Raw genomic sequence first — 19,139 nt, forward strand, 5'->3', positions numbered from 1 at the left:
CAAGTGTTTAGAAAAATTCAAAAGCATTTAAAACACATATATATACTCTCTGCGATGATCTCAGGTTTGGTCTAGAATGATGAGCAGACAAAGCGTTGGATGTTTTCTATAGAATGTTAAAGTCAGGCATGACACCAACAACCATGACCATAGCTTGTACTTCATCAGCTTGTGCCCTACTCGGTTCACGAAATGTTGGAGCATCTATCTATGGATACATCATAAGGCATGAATTACCATTAGACATTGCTGTCCAGAATGCATTTTGTTACAATGTATGCAAAATGCAGTCTAGTGGCACAGTGTCGCTATGTTTCGATCTTTATGTGCTGTCTCAGATTTATTACTCCTCGATTTGGATGCAAGAATATCCGGGATAAGTCCTGAGCTTGTCGTGGCGATCGGATCACGGGATATAGGAGAAAGATGGATTAATCCAGTGCTTCTTTGGAGACTATAAGTATCATCAGACGATATGTAGCTTTACTGCTGTTATGGTTATTCGCAGTATAGAGAATAAGAGAACATTACTCATGTTTCACTCTTCTTCTTTTTTCCTTCTTTTACTTACAGGAACTTATGCTCGAAGATTTATGAAATAAAAACCAAGGCTGATCAAACGGAAACAATGGTTCAGGAAATTTGTCGCGACGTATCAAATGAATCCCAAACAATCTTATGAAGCATTTGAAACTTCCATTGCGCCCATCCTCCTTCACTCCCCTCCTCAAAGCTTGCTCCTCCCTCCGACTCCTCCTTCCCCTCCACGCCCATGCCGTCGTTCTTGGCGTCGCCTCCACCGACCCCTTCGTATCCTCCTCAGTCCTGCATGCCTACTCCAAGAACGGTGATGTTGGCAGCGCCCGCAAGATGTTCGACGAAATGCCCGTTAGAAATGTCGTCCCATGGTCCGCTATCATTGGTGCATACTCACAAGCCGGCGATGTTGCAATGGTGTTCTCTTTGTATAACCAGATGCGTCGTCTTGATGTCGAACCCAATTCAGTCACCTTTCTGTCCTCACTCTCTGAGGGCCTGACCGTCAACCAATTGCAATGCATCCATGGAACAGTGACTAAGTATGGTTTTGATGCTGATGTTGTTCTTGCCAATTTGATGATAAATCGTTACGCCAAATGTGGTGAAGTAGAGATTGCTCGCAGGTTGTTTAATCTTATGTCTTTCAAGGATATTATCTCGTGGAACTCTATGCTTGCAGGGTACTCTCGCAGTGGGTGTGTAAGAGAATTGCTTGATTTGTTCGAAAGGATGAGAGCTGCAGGGGTATATCCTGATCGTCAAACATATGGGTCTCTTATATCTTGCATCACAAACTGCCAAATTGGCAAGATAGTTCACGCTCTCGTTTTGACCTCTGGGTTTGAATTGGATATGCATGTTGAGACAGCACTTATCACCATGTACCTGAAATTTGGGTGCTATGATGATGCATTTTTTATCTTCAACTGTGCATCGGATAGGGATGTTATATCGTGGACCGCGATGATCTCAGGTCTAGTCCAGAATGATGGGGCAGACAAAGCGTTGGATGTTTTCTGTAGGATGTTGAAATCAGGCATGACACCGGCAACCACAACCATAGCTTGTACTTTATCAGCTTGTGCCCAACTTGGTTCACGTAATGTCGGAGCTTCTATCCATGGATACATCATAAGGCATGAATTACCATTAGACATTGCTATCCAGAATGCACTTGTTACAATGTATGCAAAATGCAGTCTAGTGGCACAGTGTCGCTATGTTTTTGAGAGAATGGAGGCTCGAGACCTTGTCTCATGGAACGCAGTGGTGTCAGGTCATGCTCAGAATGGTCATTTGGCTGAGGCCTTCTTCCTTTTCTGCAGGATGATATTAGCATCTCAGAGACCCGATACAATCACTGTAGTTTCGCTACTCCAGGCCTGCGCCTCAACAGGGGCTCTTAGCCATGGAAAATTGGCTCACAGCTTTATGATCAGAAATAGGTTGGAATCATCCATCACCCTTGATACCTCTTTGGTTGACATGTACCTGAAATGTGGTGATCTTCTTGTTGCCAGAAGGTGCTTCAATTTGATGACTGAGCATGATCTAGTGTCATGGAGTGTGATCATAGCAGGTTATGGGAGCTACGGAATGGGGGAACTCGCTCTTGAAATGTATAAATGTTCTCTCCGTCAAGGAATAGAACCAAATGATGTCATGTTTTTATCTGTGCTTTCAGCTTGTAGTCATGCAGGGCTTGTTTCAGAAGGCCTACAGACATTCAAATCTATGAAAGATGAGTTCGATTTGATGCCCAAGCTTGAGCATTATGGCTGCATAGTTGACCTGCTATGTAGGGCTGGGAAGGTAGAGAAGGCGTTTGAATTTATGCGGACAATGCCACAGAGGCCCAATGCTGACATTCTGGGGATACTTCTTGATGCTTGCAGGACAAATCGATTTGTTGGTCTTGCAGAAGCGGTTGCAGAAGAGATTATTGCACTGAGTCCTGATTCTTCTGGAAGTTATGTCCAATTGGCCCAAAGTTGTGCTGCAACCAGGAGGTGGGATGGTGTGGGGAAGGCATGGGCACAGATGAAAGCAATGGGATTGAAGAAAACACCTGCATGGAGCTTCATTGAGTTGGAGGGTGCTATCACCTCGTTCTACGCAGGCCATTCTTCACTACCTCAACATCAGGAGATGATGATGTTGTTAAATATTTTAGATGGTGAAATGAGAGAGATAGAGCTCCATTGATGAGCAACTGGAGGTCAGATGCTGCATTTGGGAAGGAAGCCAAGAGAAATTTGGATCCAATAATTCTTCCATCACATACCCTTGAAAGATGATGTGTTATACATCGCAGAGGTTAAAAGATGTGATTAGCCCCCACTCATTCGAGTCGAGGAGGCATTATGCTGATTGATTGGTGAGAATTTCACTGGTTTCACTTTTGTGAATTTTCTTGCTGCACATTCCCATGAGTCCATGACTGTGGTTATTGTTTTCTGGTAGACAGATAGAGACGAAAGGAAAAGAGAGCGGATGGCATAAGAAGTCTCACATTCTTTGGCTGAAGAACAGGCACATCACAACTTAAGATGGAGGCACTGTTAAAGGCCAAAAGAATTAAGAGTATTGGATAAAATGGCTTCCCTCGCAGCAAAGTGTTAAAGAGTGAGAGATGCATCAAGACATACATTATCGATTTGACACATTTGTCACTTGATATCACGCCATATCAGGAAGCTATCCAAGAGGAAGGATATAGACAAGATTTAGTTGTGAGTAGATTAGTTCCTTGGTGTTAACATTTGCATGCCCACCATCTACCATTTTGAATGCCTATAGTCCTATACATATATTCACAAATTTGGTGGCTAAACAAAATGTACACATACATATATATATATGCCATCACAGGCGCAGGCCAGTCTTTATTTACACCTTGCATGATGATCCTCTGCAACAAAGCAATTACCTCCCACTCTGTCAGTAAGGTTAGAGATCCTAAAATATATCCCTAAACGAATAAAAGAGTGAATGCAGGAGATTCAAACCTGTCACGCCCAGTTCTTTCTCTTGGACCTGAGCTGAAGAAGTTTGTCCCTCCATTGAGCTGCATGAGAGAATAAGCAAACACCAGTGAAGCTTTTAAATAGATCCATACTTGTGCGGAACTGCAAGAAATTTATCAAGACCAAGTTCTAAAAGAGGTCCTTTCGGTTTACATGGAGTACCCAATTCATGACATGGACACTTCAGAATCTAGTTTCAGTTTGGCTAATGGTCATACTGTCTATTCATCAAAACTCTGATCTACTAGTAATCTAACTCCTAATTCTACCACATAAGAAGAGAAACTCTTTCAACCACCAAAAATACAGACACTAACTCAACAAATATGAGATATATTCAGGTCTGCTAGTAAGAAATCAACGGAAAGAATAGAGCTTCATATAGACAATAGATAACAGAAAAGATCACCCTTGCCAATGGGTAACAGTGGAAATAGGATGACATCAATCTGAAAGAGGATGATTTATTACCAGCATCTCTGTATCTTTCCTCAACAGCAGCAATAAGCATGTTGCGTATCAATCCAAACTCTGTGGTTTCCAAGCAAGTCTGACCATCAGGCCTGTCACCATCACGACTTCGGAATCAGAATAAAATTAAACCAACACAAGAAACAAGCATACTGCAAACTTGGCAAACTGCATTTATAGAAGAAAGTGCATCAAACAAAAGGTGCCTGAAACTACTGATATTACAAAACAGAAGTGAAGGATCAAAGTAATTTTTAGTATGTGATATCATATAAGGTTAGAAAGTCTAATACTTCCTATTGGAGACCTAAAAGAAACAGAAGGAATTTGAATGAAGTAAATAATTTACTGGTCTGAATATAGGAGCGATATGAGAACATACAAAACTCTACCTTTCTGCAGTATGCTATGGTACACATGTTAGTTAACCAGTTCAGCTCACAGAAGGGGAAAATAGAACTGAATGAGGAAGAATTGAAGCATCTTCTTACAGCATTTAAGTTTGAAAAGACGTGAAACATGTGAACAGCTAATTTACCTATCAAGCTCTGCGAATAGAATTCCATCTGACTGAGAAGCAGGAACACATATTTTAGTCGGCTCAACCACTCTCATACCATCACTATATGCAAGTTTCCTATTAACCTGTATTGGGACCTGCATCGATTATAGAGAAGGAAAAGGAAAATAGTAAAGCATCAATATGTAAGATTGTACTTGCATGCATCAGCTTCACTCTGACAGATGAAAGGTTACATCATAGTACAAACTGTAAGAGTGATTGCATGCTTCAACAGACAGAAGAAAAGTTTCATGCAAGATTGTCTACGATTTCAAGATTTGTCAGTTTTAACCTCATGCAAATGACAGCTAAATTACGAGCATAGCTAAAATTTTATTATATGGAGAAGCAAATTCTATTGCAATAAGATTTATTTGGTCATTAGGAACAGCTCAAAACTTGAAAATGCATACCTTGCACCGCACAGCCATGTTAATGGCATCTGAAGGTCGAAGGTCAAAACTGATGATCTCTTCTTCATTTCCAACCTACACGTACAATGCTGTTCAGAACAGAGATTCAATGTGATACAATTAAAATCAGAAAAAAGAAATATGTGAAGAAAGTCATGATTGCCTTTGAAAGATACAACTGGGCAAAGTATGCCTCATGGACTCTTTTGGTCACCCGAACTAGCCGCACCTGAAACACAAAAACACGTCTCAAAAGGTTACAAGATGGCTGAAAATTGAAAAACAAATATAGCTTCTAAATTCTAATCATATATCAGAAAAGCTGAAACTAGAACATCAAATAACTGCTTTTCAGTCCAATAGACATGATTTCCGCATCTTAATGATTTTTTTTCCTTCCTTCAAGTTGCAAAGATACATGCTCAATGAGTATTGAAGAATGTTTGATTAGTAAAGTTAGAAAAAGTACAGAGAAGAATAATGACAAGAACAAAGTTCAGCTCACATGAAAATGCAAGAAAAAGGGCTTGATCTCAAACTAACTTACCACATATCCCATCTTCTCAACCATCTCTTTAACCACATGATATATGGTAGGTCTTGCCTGAAAAATATATGCCAGTTACTCCTCATTATGATGAAAAAGAAATGCCTACTCTCGAGGGTAAGAAAAAAAAAACACAATTCTCATTATATAAACTATTAAGGCAGCTAGATAGCCATAACTGAGACAAATCTTACCATTTGAACATTTCGAACTGCAGCCATCAATAACACACTGGGCATCTCCACTGAAGGAAAGAAAAAGTTTGAAGATCAATCGCTAGAAATTATACTTCTCTAGACCAAATTTTATAGAGATACATACACACAATTATTGGTAGCAGAAGACCACTTCCATCTTCCATCTTTAGTACAATAGCAGGGTGAGGAGCATAGTCTGGCAGGCTACCTCCTTGGGGATTATTGTGGACGCATCTAAAATTTCTCCCATCACGCATCTTTATCATGAAACCTTCTGATCCACTTCTTACCTCGACTAAGAAGAGCAAAATAAAAATCCATTATACAGAATTGCTGCTGCTAATGTGTATGCTTCGTAGTCTATACTAAAAAGCAACAACCTCCACTTGATACTGCAAAACAGTGCATGATAGAGAAAATACAATATATGCTAGGGTACTAAGAACACAGCCTTCTATTGTGTGGTTAATAAATGTAGACCATCTGACACCACAATCTATCATTCAAATGTCAAACCTGCAGCCTAAGATTTTAGAAGATTTCAGTTTTTAGTCTTGAGCTACTGGCAAGTCTTCCTAAGAGTCACCTGATAAGTAAACTGGAAATATGATGAGGATCATGTAACATAGCTTACCAGCTTCTATCACTCTGGAATTTACATAATCCTCATTGTTCTCACTAAAGTCTCCAGCCATGCTACCATTACCATCGGAAGATGAACTATAACTACAACGAACAGGGGAACCTTTCCTCTCAGAAGGTCGAAAAGGAACAGAAATGACTCCAACTATGCTTCTGCATCTCCCACTAGGCCCCCAAAATCCACTTCCGATGTTTCTAGCCTTAATTGCTGGACTGCTGATCAGCATACTAGGAACTCTCAAATGCTTTGCATGTACAATAGGGCGACAAAGAACTGGTCCCTCTAGAATCACCATTATTTTGCCTGCTTCACTAAGCAAGAAACCATTATTAACATATTTCAAGAAATAAAATAAAATAGGAAAGAGTGTAACAATTACAAGAAATTGAGAAAACAATGCAATGAAATCTTTTGAAATAAACCGTGGTGCCTTTAGTAGAAGAAAGAAGAACATATCATTCTAATTATGTTGATCTTCAATCTGATAAATGAAGTATATGGCACAAAACAGGATTGCACACATTGGTTAAGAAGCCAGTGGAAAAGGTGGCATACGACCTTTCTTACATTTGTTCCGTTCCCTGGCTTCTAAACCATACTCCTAATTTTTCTATGATTCTATTCTTCCTAATGATATATTTAACTTTTCTGCCACAAAAGCTGGATAAAGTCATCAAACCAACTAACTGGCATTAGTCAGTCATTACATATAGAGCTTTTATCATTCTCGCCAGACACATTGGCTAACTAACCAACAAACCAGTATCACTGAACACACATCATAAAGAAAGTATATGGTCCATCAAACACCTAAGGTTCATAATCTTGATATATCCTGCATTGAACTTTCTCGAGCAAGCAACAAGAATGACATTTTGCAAAAACGCCCAAAATGGGTGTCCTTTTTAATTTTTTTCTTTTGCTTCCGACATCCAATCATTTCAAATATATTACCATTTAGCTAACAGCAGTAAGTCTCATAATGTGATCCTCTTTGACATTACAGGAAGAATAAGAATTTCACTCTCATTCTGTAAAACAATATTGAACTTAAAAAAAGAAACAAGTGGAGCTGAAAACTCTTATGATGATTCCAAAGCCAAAATATCAATGTAATAGCGATGCAAGAAGAACCACAAATGCGATCCAAGTCAACTTAAAAACATAATTAGCACTACAAAAGCACGAAAAATGGCCCAAAGATTTGAAACCCATACAAATTGCACATCAATATCACGATGATATACCCAAATTCTCGAACAGTAAATACACTATTCGAGAACGCCCGGATACGCAAGGAAATCGCTGTGACAGAAAGATCCACTAGAAACTACTCAAGAGATTAACATACGTGTTGACCAACTATTGAAGTCAAAAATTACAAATCACAACACCACCGATCATAAATATTATAAATTTTAAGATAATTAAATTCCACTAACGACAAAGTTACCCTCGATCCTTACCAGAACTCCACCGATCCGCGAAGAAGAAACCCTAACCCAAAGCGGATTTCAACGGGAGAGAACAGAGATCGGAGATAAGAAATTAGGGGAGGAGAGAGAAAACGAGAGAGAGAAATATCAAAGAAAGAGACGAACTAAGCTAAAGGTAGACGACGACTGAGGAGGGAGCTGCAGCTGCCAAATGACATATATACCCTTCAACTATTAAGAACTTTTACGAAAGCAATCGAAGGGCAGACTTGTAAAAAAAAGCCATATATGTATTAAAAAGCAATAGATGGAAATAAAGAAAACGTATAGGCTACGGAATATATCTTTTTATTATTATTATACTCTAAGACCAAGATACACAGTTACTTCGGCTCATCAAGCTGTTAGCTACCTAGTCTAGACGCTAAATAATTATTTAAAATTAAATATCATTAAGATGACTTAGCTAACCGTACTATCGAGTCATCAACTGAATTAAACTAAACTATTAAATTAGAGTCGAACTTATAACCTCCTTGGTCATACGAAAGTTATTTACCAACTCACATAATACATCATTGATGCAACACGTAGAAAATAAAATTTTAGATAAAATTTTTTATTATTTTTTTTCTAGGAATATTATTTATTTTTTATTGGAAAATATCTTTGGGTGCTAGCAAATAATCCCACCCACTGGATTGGATGGAAATGAGAGAGATTCATAGGGGTCCACTAACACACGATGATATATTGGTACCTATATCACACATTTAGTGGTCCATGGATGCTTAATTTACAGGGTGTTTATAAAAAATAATAAGATTGTACTCCAACGGTTGAAATTTTTATAAGCCCGTTTGGTTGAGAGATTTTTATGTATAAATTAAGGATTTATTATTCATGATTTATAGTTAACTATTACTAAATCTATTATAACTAATATTATAGTTAACATTTTTTTTAGTCTTTATCCTTGTTTTTTTTTTAATCCCAACTATGGATTTGGCATACTGAACTCCTTATTCTTGTTTTTTTAAAATCTAATTTAGCATTGGAACACAAAATTATATTTGAAATAGGGTTAGTTATATATAGACCTTTTGAAATATTATTAACAAAAATCAAGAAGGTTCTACTTCTACACCATTGAGAGAGCCTATGTGAAATAGATAATAGTCCAAGGATTTAGATGTAATTAGTACTAAACAATTGACCCACTAATTGTCATTAGTTGATGGTCTAAGTACATGCACTGAGGGAGCACTAGCATCCACTATGAATAACACCAGTTTTGTCTTTGTCCTTCTCAAACCAGTGGCATATTCTTTACAGCAATCTAAGTTCAAAATTGGAAGAAAAGCTTATTGTTGCAGTTGATGGGAGCTGCAGCAATAATAAATACTTATAGAGTATTACCATCTACCACAATCAAATGTTGTCTTAATTAAAGGCAACAATGGGCATGTGAATTTCCTGTACCTGCAGTACTTCCTCCTTCCATCCTCATAGTTATTACTTATTAGCTCAAAATCCACAAGTGGAGAGCAAGAATGCACTGCTATGAGAGCATCTGGATATTCCCTTTGCTGAAACCTTCATGTAGTACTGCTGAAGATTTCAGAGGTTGGCATCCTTTTGTCTCTCTTATTCTTATCACTATCAATTCATTTTAGTACTCCATTCCAACATGTTCAATCTACCAACCTTTAGGTACCAATGAAGTTGAAATTTTCTTCTTCTTTTTTTCTTCTTAGAAAATTATAATTTACTCTTATGTATAGTATACTTTTTTGAATCAAACTAAGCTATAATTAATAATCAACCATCGTTTAGAATGTGAAAAGATTTAACTACCCATAAAATATAGTTTGATTTAAAGATAGTATAAATATTAGCGTCGATGAAACATCTTTATTTGTTGATGAAAAATTTAACACTTATAATAAGTGCTTGATATTTGAAATACAACAAGAAGAAGAAGATAAAGTTAAAATCGAGTTAAACCGACAGTTAAACTATAATTTACTTATTCTTTTTTTTTTCTTTATACTGTTTAGAAGGTGGTTGAGAACTATAGCTACTTACTTTGCTGTATGTGTTAATGGAATCCAGTGAGGATGGCATCCATATGGAAAATCTCAAATAGGCAGATTACTGCTTCCAAATAGTTATAGTTAATTAGAGGTGTGACAGAATACCATTTAGTTGATTCCAATCTCTTTCAGCAAGTGTTAAAAAAATATTAGAGACTCTACTACAAACTACTCAGTGAGAGGATCAGAGAGTCTATCTAAATTATTTCATTTTTCACTATACCATTCTTACATCAAGTTGGAAAATGTTGGCCACTTAAACTAGAAATCCACCGACAAACATGACCTTGATATACTTTATTCCCAAGTTTATTTTCTATAAGTCAGTAAAAAAAAAAGGTAATGCTTTAGCTATAATATGATTAATAAACCTTTTAAAGCTATTAGTAGAGAATATTTCTCAGTGCTTTCACTTGCGTGAAGACTAATTGAAAAAATATTTTAAAGGTCCAGCCTTTATGCTCTCATCAGTGACGCACTTTTGACTCTCCTGAGAGACTCCTGTGGAATTAATTAAGGTTCCCTTCAGATGGGTCATTGTGAGGGAAAACAGGTGAAGAAGAAGACACCACCAACCATAAAATTCCTAACTTCACTTGGAAGTATTCAGCTTTACAAATGATGATCACCAATGACCTTGGCTTACTTGGCTTACTTGGCTTACTTCCTTTTCTTTTCTTTCTCTCTCTCTCTCTCTCTCTCTCTCTCATCAAAAACAAAGTAGAAGAACATATTGCCACCTTTGACCTTTCTCATCAAACAGAAGTGCACTTATTTTTTCTTTATTTGGTTCTTCCTTAGTTTTACAAGTTTAAAGTAGACCAATTAAATTGTTGTCACTGAAATTTAAACTCAGAGAACAGTCATACAATATAAGCCTCTCTAATAAATTTTGAAATCCTTTTTTTAATAAAGTTTGTTCGGTTGTTCAATCTACATATCAATAAGATTATAATACTTAATACAATTATATATATAAACACGTATAGATTCAAAGTCTGCAAACGTAATTCTCAGAGAATAATTTATGGACTAAAATGGTGCATCACCTAAACCTTCCCCACTTCCCTTTCTTTACATTAAGAATAAATTAAGCACTCTGTTGCTTTATAGATTCCATGCTGTGATGTCACTCGATTTCCCGGAAATTAATCATGACAGTCGATTAAATACAACCGACTGTACTTTAACATCCCATTAATTAATCTAGTTTAAATTATATTAACTTAGACTATATTAATTGAAACTAGTTTACGTGTGAATCTAGGCCAAAGCATATGAGACATTAGAAGTAACATTTTATTACCTTTCAACTAGTTTTAGTGATCTGCATGCCCTTTATAATATTATTGACGACGAAAATATTTTATATGTTAATAAACTTTATATAACATTTTTCGTGCAATTATGAATATGTCGTTTTATAAATATTAATATCACTTAATTAACAATTGATCTCCACCAACATTGGATGAGATATAACAACTACTGGGCTCTAATAACTTTAAAAAGATAGCGACCAGATTTGATGGTATGGTATCTAATTGGCACAAATTAGTGCACGTTTCTTGTCAATTTATTAGCGAATGCCTTCCTATGTGGTCCTAACTCCAAACTTTAATTACATTTATTAGTACATAACAATTATGATTGCATAAAAGAGTTAATTAAAAGGACACCACCGTATGCTAATTAAGCAGCCCTGGTCCTTAATTCCAGCACTAACTAGAATTTTATATTTACTACTTCTGATCATTATTCTTCCTTTTTTATTAATAATGTGTTGTATATCGTCATCCCACTGGGTTGGCTTTGGATTTGGATTGTTGTGGGCAAATTCCGATTTTCTCCCTCGAGGAATCGTGAAATTAACAGCCACCGGAGATTCCAAAGCTCTCCCTTTCTCTCCACCACCACCTACCCCACCTCCTTCCCAATTATTTCTCCCAGTTTCTTCTATAAATTCCACCCCTTTCCGTTGCCCAATTCCCTTTTCCCCTCTCCCCTTCTCCCTTAGTAAGGTTTCCTACCCTAAGGTTATGCTGCTCTCTTCTTTAATCAGCGGCTTTCCCCTGTTTTTTCTACTTTAAATGATCTCTTCTGCTTAGGATACTTTGTGTTTTCGAGTTGGGTATCTGAAATTTTCGATCCAAATCGGAAATCGATCTGCTGAATCGATTGTTCGTGCTTCTGTTTCGCTTGGGTCGGTGGAAAAAGAAAAAAGAAAAAAGAAAAATCCCTGCTTCGGCTTTTTGAGGGGAGGTTCTGCCAAAATTTCTCCCCTAAACTTCGGTTAGTTTCTGGGTCTAAAACCACGAACCCATCGTTTAGATTTGGTTCTTGGTCGATAAGTTACTGTAAAAATCCCACCTTGATATAGAATCAGAGTGGTATTTGGTAGTCCTGGCCACACTCTGATGTTCTTGATTGATGTCGCCCATTCCAAGTGAGTTCCTCTTCTCAGATTTTATGATAAACTCGGCAAATCGGCACAGCACCCATCTCGTCCAATCCTTCTCGGTCGTCTTCCTCTACTGGTTCTATGTCTTCTCCGTGACCTCCTCAGATCTCCTCCTCTTTTAGCTCTCACAAATTATATACTATACAACCAGTGAATTATAAGTGAACTAAGTCTATCACTACTAGCACGACATGGCATCTCCAAGTGGCACTTCCTCCGGGTCCAGCCTGCTCCATAACTCTGGCTCAGACGAAGATTTGCAAACCTTAATGGATCAAAAGAAGAAGAGGAGGATGCTATCAAACCGCGAATCCGCGCGGCGATCCCGGATGCGCAAGCAGAAGCATTTGGATGATCTGGCAAGTCAGCTGAGCCAGCTGAGGAAAGACAACAACCAACTCCTCAAAGCCCTGACCATCACCACTCAGAACTACATGGCTGTGGAGGGTGACAACTCTGTGCTAAAGACTCAGGTACTGGAGCTGAGCAATAGGCTGCAGTCTTTGAATGAGATCATTGATCAGATCATCACTGGGAGTATTAACAACAGCAGCAGCAGTAGTAGTAGTGGCTTCATGGATCATCCATGGAGTTTGGTGCAGGTGATGAGCCAGAGCCACCCTATAATGGCCTCAGCAGAGATGTCCCAGTACTTGTAGGTGGATTTGCCTTTATTTCTATCTATGAGACTGAGAGGAGGTGGTAGTTAGTGAGTGGTCTTTGGTGGAGCAAGTGGTGTTCTTTATGTGGTTGTGGTTTGGGTGGGTGGATGGATGGAGATATTTTGTAGCCTTTCCTTTTTGGAGAGTTTTAGGACCAGAGGTGATTTGTATTTAGTCATGATGATGTCTCTGGTAGACTAGTAGTAGTAGTAGTAGTAGTAGTAATAGTATATGGCTAATGGTTGTGGTCTATGTATGAATTTTAGTATAATATGCATCAGAACCACTACTGTATTCTCTCGTTGTCTCTCTCCACTCTCAAGATGATATAACGTTGGAATGCTACTGCTAAACGAAAAATATATTGGTACTTATTTTAATTTTAGGTGTAGTTTAGTTCGTCCATAAATATTATTCATTTATAAATTAAAATTTTCTTAAATATATTTTATAATCAAATATTTATTTACCTATATTTTGATATATTAATATACTTATTCATAATTAATAATTAAACATAAATTCTTATATAAATTATCTAGAAAAATCATTAAATTTTATAACAAAAAAAGAAGAAGTAAAATTCTAGATATATCTAATTTACATATGCATAAAATTATTCTTAAGAACACAAACCTAATAAAACCTTAATATGTAGGACAAATACTTGAGAACTAAGTTGAGTTAGATACTCACGTTCTCATTCACAAACACGTCTCCTGTTTATTTCTTTAGTAGCTCTCTCTAACTGGATAATTCTAGAGTTATATTTTATACTGAACAACCACCTGAAAGGAAGTGTATGGGAGAAGAACTTAACATGAATCCAGTGTTAAACATGCTTATGCTTATGCTTGGAGTCAATACTACTAGAGGGACACAAGAAACTTAATCATTTTGGAGGACAGTGAATCTTATAATTTACGACACTATACACAATATGCTGGTACACTGAAGTCATAGTTAAGAAAAGCCTCTTCTTTTTCTCTGCAAGAGTGTTGAGGGAACTTTTCTTTTTCTTTTTCCTTTTCCTTTTTCCCAGCTTTTGCAAAGTGAGTTGAACGTGAACTCGCATGTGGGAAGTTTTGAAGTCTTTGTGGCTGTTTGGTTGGGGATAATAAATGAGTTATTTCAAAATATATATTTTTTATTGAAAATAATTTATGTCAAATATGTGATAAGGTTTTAGAACACGAAAAAAAAATAAGTTCTTTTAGTTAATATAAAAGTTTTAGATTTATTCTCATTTATTTGTGGTGATATATCATAGTTTATATTCGGACTAAATAATGTAATATGACTGTGATATATTTAGTAATATATTTCTAGTGGAAGAAATGATATAAGATGTCCATTTGTGATGATATTTTTATTACATAAATTATAAACACCCAACAAGAAATTATAATAAATTTCTTGATTTATTGTAAAATAAACTAATATTTTATATTGATTTCTATTTTTTTTTAATCTCCAACCAAACGGACGGTTCAGATTATTTTGTTCCTTCAGAATAGGAGAAATGATACACGTGGCGTTCGTTTTCGTGGAAGTCCGTAGACGTACACGTAGTTGTTGACTGGTTGCTGAACAAGATTAGGATTTGAAACAACCAACTGACCAAGTCTGAGCCTCCCTGGTAGGCATCCTTACTTGTCGATTTCTCGTACTGTTGTGACGTTTGAGATCTCACCCAATGGCTGTCTGCCAAACTACCAACTGCGTAAATTTCCTGCACTCAGCACTGCAGACCATCCGCTTCTTGGTGAACCTAACCCGTTCAACTCTTGCACACGTACCTCCCTCTACGTGGCCTGCAACATTGCATGCCAGACATTCTCCCAAGCATGTCCGCACACGTACTCGGCTACGTGGAAGCCAAATCCGCCATCCTTTGCCTCTATATAAACCACCGCCTGCCTCGTATCTCCTCATCGAAAATTCACAGCTGTCCCTTATCAATCACAATCTCACAGCGCGCAGTTTCGGAGAGGAGGCAATCTTACCGGAGAAAGACATGGAGGGTCACCAGCACCAGCATGGGGGACGCGTCGACGAGTACGGTAATCCAATCCCGGAGACCCGCGGCCACGGTACGGGCACCGGTGGGTACGGTTTAGCCCCCGGCGAGCTCGGTACGGGCACCGGGAGCTACGGCACCACTTACCCACACGAGGGGGTGGCAGCCAGCGGCGGCCAGATGCAGGCGAAGAAGGAGCAACACGGTATCCTCCACCGCTCCGGTAGTTCCAGCTCCAGCTCCAGCTCGGTAAGCTCGTCATCGGTTTCTTCTTACTCTTTTAAAGATCACATAGAACTATATATATCTTATGAGACTACTATGTATGTAGGAGGATGATGGGCAAGGTGGACGTAGGAAGAAGGGGATAAAGGAGAAGATAAAGGAGAAGCTTCCAGGTGGACATAAGCAAGAGGAGCACGGGCATATGGGAGGAGGTCCTGCCACCCATATGGGAGGAGGTCCTGCCACCCATATGGGAGGAGGTCCTGCCACCCATACGGGAGGAGGTACTACCACCAATATGGGAGGAGCTACTACCACGCATGACACCCAGCATGAGCAGAAGGGCATAATGGACAAGATCAAGGAGAAGCTCCCTGGCCACCATTGAGATCCTACACACGTAAAAGGGCCTCCCATACATGCATGCATGTATGTTTCAGTGTGTTTTCTTGTATGAAATAAGTAGTAAGGAAGTTGACGAGTTGTAGTCTAAGCAACCGCAGCTTTTGCTACGCTTTGGAGTCAGTACGTAACGCCGTCTGTTTTGGCTATTGATATGTTCTTTTTTTAGTTTTTTTGTTTTCCTTTTTCTGTTTGGGATGTTGTTTACTATTCGATCGACATAATATAATGTTGTTCCTTCCTTTATGTTCATATCTGGTACGTCTTGTGTATTTCTCCGAGGTTCATAATTCCACGCAAAAATTAATCGATCACTCGTGGAGTTAGTGACAAATATAACTAATTTAGGCGTCACGTAGCTTGGACGTCAAGCTTTTGCAACCCCCGAAGTCCTTTGACGTGGGTGTTTAATTAATGGCGTTCTCACATAGGAACAAGGGACCTATATTAAACTCAAAAAAAAAAAAAGAAAAAAACCACACTTGGTGTATCTATTCCCCCTATAATCTCAAAAAGAAAAAGAAAAAATTACATGAGTCAACCCATCAAGCAAACAAGTATCTCTCCTGTTACAAACCCAAAAAACAAAAACAAAATTGTTCAACCTTCTCTAATGGCACCTTGTATTTTTTCCAGGACCTCCAAAGTAGAAGTAGTTCCCCCAAACTCTATTGATTCCTCCCTGTATATCATAACAGCTCGGCTGATCAGCCATGACTTGGAGATCGGTCAATGGAATCAAGTTGTTATCCCAATCAACAACTTCTAAATTCCGGAAATATGAAGCTTTGCCAAATCCTTCTCGAGCAAAATGGCCACTGCCCATTTGGGTCGAAGTGTGGAATCCATATGGTTGGGTGTTAACAATCTCTCCTCCAAACTGCACCATGCTTGCTTGCTTCGCTAAGTGGCTAAACAAAAAAGATGGCCAGTATCCAACAAGTATCCCTGATCCAAATTCTAGCCACCAGTTCCCATGTTTTGGATCCTATACATATGTACGCAAAATTATATATATGGTGAAATGCTATTAGTTGATTACTTTTAATATATAACAGTATGCATAGATTATATGGAAATGTTGCACATAAGGGAACATTGAAGCAGAAATATATGATGTCTAAAGATAGGTAGTGGAATATATATAATATATAGGGAGCCTACTAATTGAAATCTGGACTAGTGTGTATAATCTCTAATATCAGGTCCATATCAAGGTCCCCTACTACTCAAAATGATTAATTAATGGAGGCAGGTTTTCATATAATTAATGCCCACAATAATTTTCTAGACTCAAGGGCAGATAGTCGTTAAGGGTGACTGCGACTGAGGTAAGTAGTAGCTCGTTCTTGGCTTTTTCTTTTTGTAATGTACTATAGATTATGAAGTGAGTTAATATATACATTGATGCAGTGACATTTACCTTCCAAATGAGCAGATTAATATCAAACTGGCCGCCGTTGTATGTCGATGTTGGTGAGATCGCCGCGCCGATGGCGATCCTATTGTTCGTCTGCACGAAGCCTGAGCATAGTAGATTATAACACCCAGTGGACTGATATGCATCTGTCTGAAATTTAGCGAACTCTTAGTACATATTGGTGTCACTTATATACAGGTAGAAAAATTAATTTGAAATTGGTGAATCGAAGAACTAAGAGTGTGCTTACTGTCCAGTAAGTGAAGAATCTTGGGGAATTATCTCCATATAGTTGTGGGCTAACCTGAGGAAGAAGAAAGGCAAGTTATACTGGCAGAATATAAAATAGTTCAGGTTCTAGCTCTGTAATGGAATGGACTTAGTAAGTAGGCACCTGCCATCCAGCTTCAATGGTGTTAAGATCATTGCCAAAAGATCCTGCAATGATCCATATCTGCGATAAACTGAACTCTGATGAACTGCTCACCTTTGGTGCCCACACATTTAAGCTAGCTTTTGCACCATAATATTCATCTCCCACAACATAACCTACTGCATGCTGTAACATGTACATGACTAAGTATTGGTTTCCAAGATAATATTAAGTCATTTGAAATTTGTTCTAGTGAAGACTCTGTTCTCTATCACTGAGTTCATATCTATTCTACTTTGATCTACCAACAATCTATTAACTTCTCAAGGCTAACCTCATGGCTGCCGGTACTGGAGTCTCGCCGCACTCTGGCAAACGGTTTCCGGCCGAACCTCTTCACAGAGCTCGCTCGCAAGATATCCTCCTCTGTAGTTCTTCTGATTGGAATGGTTTCTTCAGGGCATGAGTCATTGGAAAAGGTCCATATTTGGAAGCCATGGTTCACTGTCCCAGCAGTAGGATTATGGCCAATGGGTCTCTTTGGAGGCAACTACAATATAGGAATCAACATCATATAGCGAGAGAGAGAGATAAAGGGAGAGAGACATAACTGAATCAATAAGAAAGAAAAAAGTATTAATGAATGAATTGTACCTGTGGCTTGTCTCCCTTCAAATTTGGATGATCGAATGCTGGTTGTAGATGAGATGGAACGCAGTCTATAACATCTCCATCTGGACTCTATCGCATCCAGTAGAAAGACACATTGATTACTACTAAGAAAAGGAGAAAGGAGAAGAGAACAAGAATGCCAGAGTTGGGTACTGGAGATTAGTTTGTGCCTGCCTGAATTGTCTTTACAGAAGGCTTGTTAAGCCTTCTTAGCTGAGCTCTTATCCTCCTATACTTCCTTGCTTCTTCCTTCGGATGGAAAGAAGAGCTGTTTGCTAGTGAAGCAGAGAGAGCAGGGCAAGTAACAAGGAGAAGAAGCAGCCCAAAGAAGATACTACGGACAGAAGCCATTCCTATAGAGTTTGATTTGGATCTGGGAATCTTCTTCTTCTCCTAGAGTTGTTTGTAGCTGAGCGCATATCTTTCCTTGTCTCCTTGTTAAGAATCCCTCTTGTTCTTCTCCAAAGAAACACAAGCTCCATTTCTACGCAACTGCTCCACTTCCAACACATTAATTATTCATAGAAGTGATCAAATGACACAAACAACAACAAGAACAAGAGACCCATCTTTTCCCCCATTTCTTTTCTATCTTCTTAGGAGGAGGTGAGGTAATCAATATAACTCGGTGAGGCCTGCAACTTTAGGCTTTTCTCTTCTTTTTAATTTTATTTTATCTCTCTTTCTCTCTCTCTTTGGGGCTTGGCTGTGCACGCTTTGAGGTTCGATTATTCCTTTCTTTGGTCTTGGAGGAGGCAGAAGACATGATGATTCTTAAGCAACCTTTCTCTGCTCCCAAGAGAAGCTCTCTATTCCATAATACGTGTAGCTTACAGTGGTTTGAGAAAATGAACCCAAAGGAGTGTCTTTCGCTCGTCAATTGTACAAACAAAGACAATAAAAACAAGACCCAGGAAAGAAAAAGAGAAGAAGTCAGAGATGATCTTTAATTGCAGGGGATCTGTTTAGATCT

The 19,139-nt window shown here is 38.3% G+C and overlaps 5 protein-coding genes across 9 annotated transcripts; 3 read left to right on the plus strand and 2 right to left on the minus strand.

The window, feature by feature from the left end:
* The first annotated feature begins 77 nt into the window (after nt 1–77).
* LOC140773625 (pentatricopeptide repeat-containing protein At4g04370) lies at nt 78–3,144 on the plus strand. 3 transcript variants are annotated; one of them, XR_012106500.1, is made up of 2 exons: nt 78–2,917; nt 3,008–3,144. XR_012106500.1 is itself a non-coding variant. In XM_073116276.1 (2 exons), exon 2 carries the CDS (start codon nt 679–681, stop codon nt 2,743–2,745), a length of 2,067 nt encoding a protein of 688 aa, XP_072972377.1. In that variant the 5' UTR covers nt 78–460; nt 574–678; the 3' UTR covers nt 2,746–2,961. The 3 variants fall into 3 exon arrangements, 1 of the variants encoding a protein (XP_072972377.1); XR_012106501.1 differs by having other exon boundaries at nt 3,004–3,127; XM_073116276.1 differs by lacking the exon at nt 3,008–3,144 and having other exon boundaries at nt 78–460; nt 574–2,961.
* Nucleotides 3,145–3,258: 114 nt separating this feature from the next.
* Nucleotides 3,259–8,022, minus strand: LOC140773626 (bifunctional nuclease 2-like). Of its 3 annotated transcripts, none has more exons than XM_073116279.1 (11): nt 7,866–8,022; nt 6,391–6,702; nt 5,881–6,051; nt 5,754–5,803; nt 5,560–5,616; nt 5,176–5,241; nt 5,013–5,087; nt 4,576–4,694; nt 4,038–4,129; nt 3,549–3,607; nt 3,259–3,451 (listed from the first exon to the last, which is right to left on the minus strand). In XM_073116279.1, the coding sequence occupies exons 2-10, from the start codon at nt 6,692–6,694 to the stop codon at nt 3,552–3,554; spliced, it is 990 nt and encodes a 329-aa protein (XP_072972380.1). In that variant the 5' UTR covers nt 6,695–6,702; nt 7,866–8,022; the 3' UTR covers nt 3,259–3,451; nt 3,549–3,551. The 3 variants fall into 3 exon arrangements, with proteins under 3 accessions (XP_072972380.1, XP_072972379.1, XP_072972381.1); XM_073116278.1 differs by having other exon boundaries at nt 6,391–6,705; XM_073116280.1 differs by having other exon boundaries at nt 6,391–6,710; nt 7,866–8,020.
* A 3,884-nt stretch (nt 8,023–11,906) lies between these two features.
* Nucleotides 11,907–13,351, plus strand: LOC140774936 (bZIP transcription factor 44-like). The gene has a single exon (XM_073118124.1). The coding sequence runs from the start codon at nt 12,584–12,586 to the stop codon at nt 13,049–13,051; it is 468 nt and encodes a 155-aa protein (XP_072974225.1). The 5' UTR covers nt 11,907–12,583; the 3' UTR covers nt 13,052–13,351.
* A 1,646-nt stretch (nt 13,352–14,997) lies between these two features.
* Nucleotides 14,998–15,953, plus strand: LOC140774463 (dehydrin Rab15-like). Its single transcript, XM_073117472.1, has 2 exons — nt 14,998–15,323; nt 15,406–15,953. The coding sequence occupies exons 1-2, from the start codon at nt 15,072–15,074 to the stop codon at nt 15,685–15,687; spliced, it is 534 nt and encodes a 177-aa protein (XP_072973573.1). The 5' UTR covers nt 14,998–15,071; the 3' UTR covers nt 15,688–15,953.
* A 159-nt stretch (nt 15,954–16,112) lies between these two features.
* On the minus strand, nt 16,113–18,943 carry LOC140774244 (protein neprosin-like). Its single transcript, XM_073117158.1, has 7 exons — nt 18,341–18,943; nt 18,149–18,235; nt 17,829–18,044; nt 17,516–17,680; nt 17,372–17,425; nt 17,125–17,271; nt 16,113–16,689 (listed from the first exon to the last, which is right to left on the minus strand). The coding sequence occupies exons 1-7, from the start codon at nt 18,515–18,517 to the stop codon at nt 16,312–16,314; spliced, it is 1,224 nt and encodes a 407-aa protein (XP_072973259.1). The 5' UTR covers nt 18,518–18,943; the 3' UTR covers nt 16,113–16,311.
* Between the last annotated feature and the right edge of the window lie 196 nt (nt 18,944–19,139).

Source organism: Typha angustifolia, chromosome 13, assembly GCF_048772165.1.
Source record: "Typha angustifolia cultivar Huaian chromosome 13, ASM4877216v1, whole genome shotgun sequence".
NCBI classification, from domain to species: Eukaryota; Viridiplantae; Streptophyta; class Magnoliopsida; order Poales; family Typhaceae; genus Typha; species Typha angustifolia.

What these genes read in the sequence shown, in the direction of transcription:
- LOC140773625 (XM_073116276.1), top strand. Translation starts at nt 679, where the DNA reads ATGAAGCATTTGAAACTTCCATTGCGCCCATCCTCCTTCACTCCCCTC.
- LOC140773626 (XM_073116279.1), bottom strand. Translation starts at nt 6,694, where the DNA reads ATGGTGATTCTAGAGGGACCAGTTCTTTGTCGCCCTATTGTACATGCA. An exon ending in ACATGGCTGTGCGGTGCAAG is followed by an intron (nt 4,695 to 5,012) that starts GTATGCATTTTC and finishes TAATCGATGCAG; the next exon opens with GTCCCAATACAGGTTAATAG. An exon ending in CTATTCGCAGAGCTTGATAG is followed by an intron (nt 4,130 to 4,575) that starts GTAAATTAGCTG and finishes TGATGGTGACAG; the next exon opens with GCCTGATGGTCAGACTTGCT.
- LOC140774936 (XM_073118124.1), top strand. Translation starts at nt 12,584, where the DNA reads ATGGCATCTCCAAGTGGCACTTCCTCCGGGTCCAGCCTGCTCCATAAC.
- LOC140774463 (XM_073117472.1), top strand. Translation starts at nt 15,072, where the DNA reads ATGGAGGGTCACCAGCACCAGCATGGGGGACGCGTCGACGAGTACGGT. An exon ending in CCAGCTCCAGCTCCAGCTCG is followed by an intron (nt 15,324 to 15,405) that starts GTAAGCTCGTCA and finishes CTATGTATGTAG; the next exon opens with GAGGATGATGGGCAAGGTGG.
- LOC140774244 (XM_073117158.1), bottom strand. Translation starts at nt 18,517, where the DNA reads ATGGCTTCTGTCCGTAGTATCTTCTTTGGGCTGCTTCTTCTCCTTGTT. An exon ending in GATTCTTCACTTACTGGACA is followed by an intron (nt 17,272 to 17,371) that starts GTAAGCACACTC and finishes GCTAAATTTCAG; the next exon opens with ACAGATGCATATCAGTCCAC. An exon ending in TTAATCTGCTCATTTGGAAG is followed by an intron (nt 16,690 to 17,124) that starts GTAAATGTCACT and finishes ACATATGTATAG; the next exon opens with GATCCAAAACATGGGAACTG.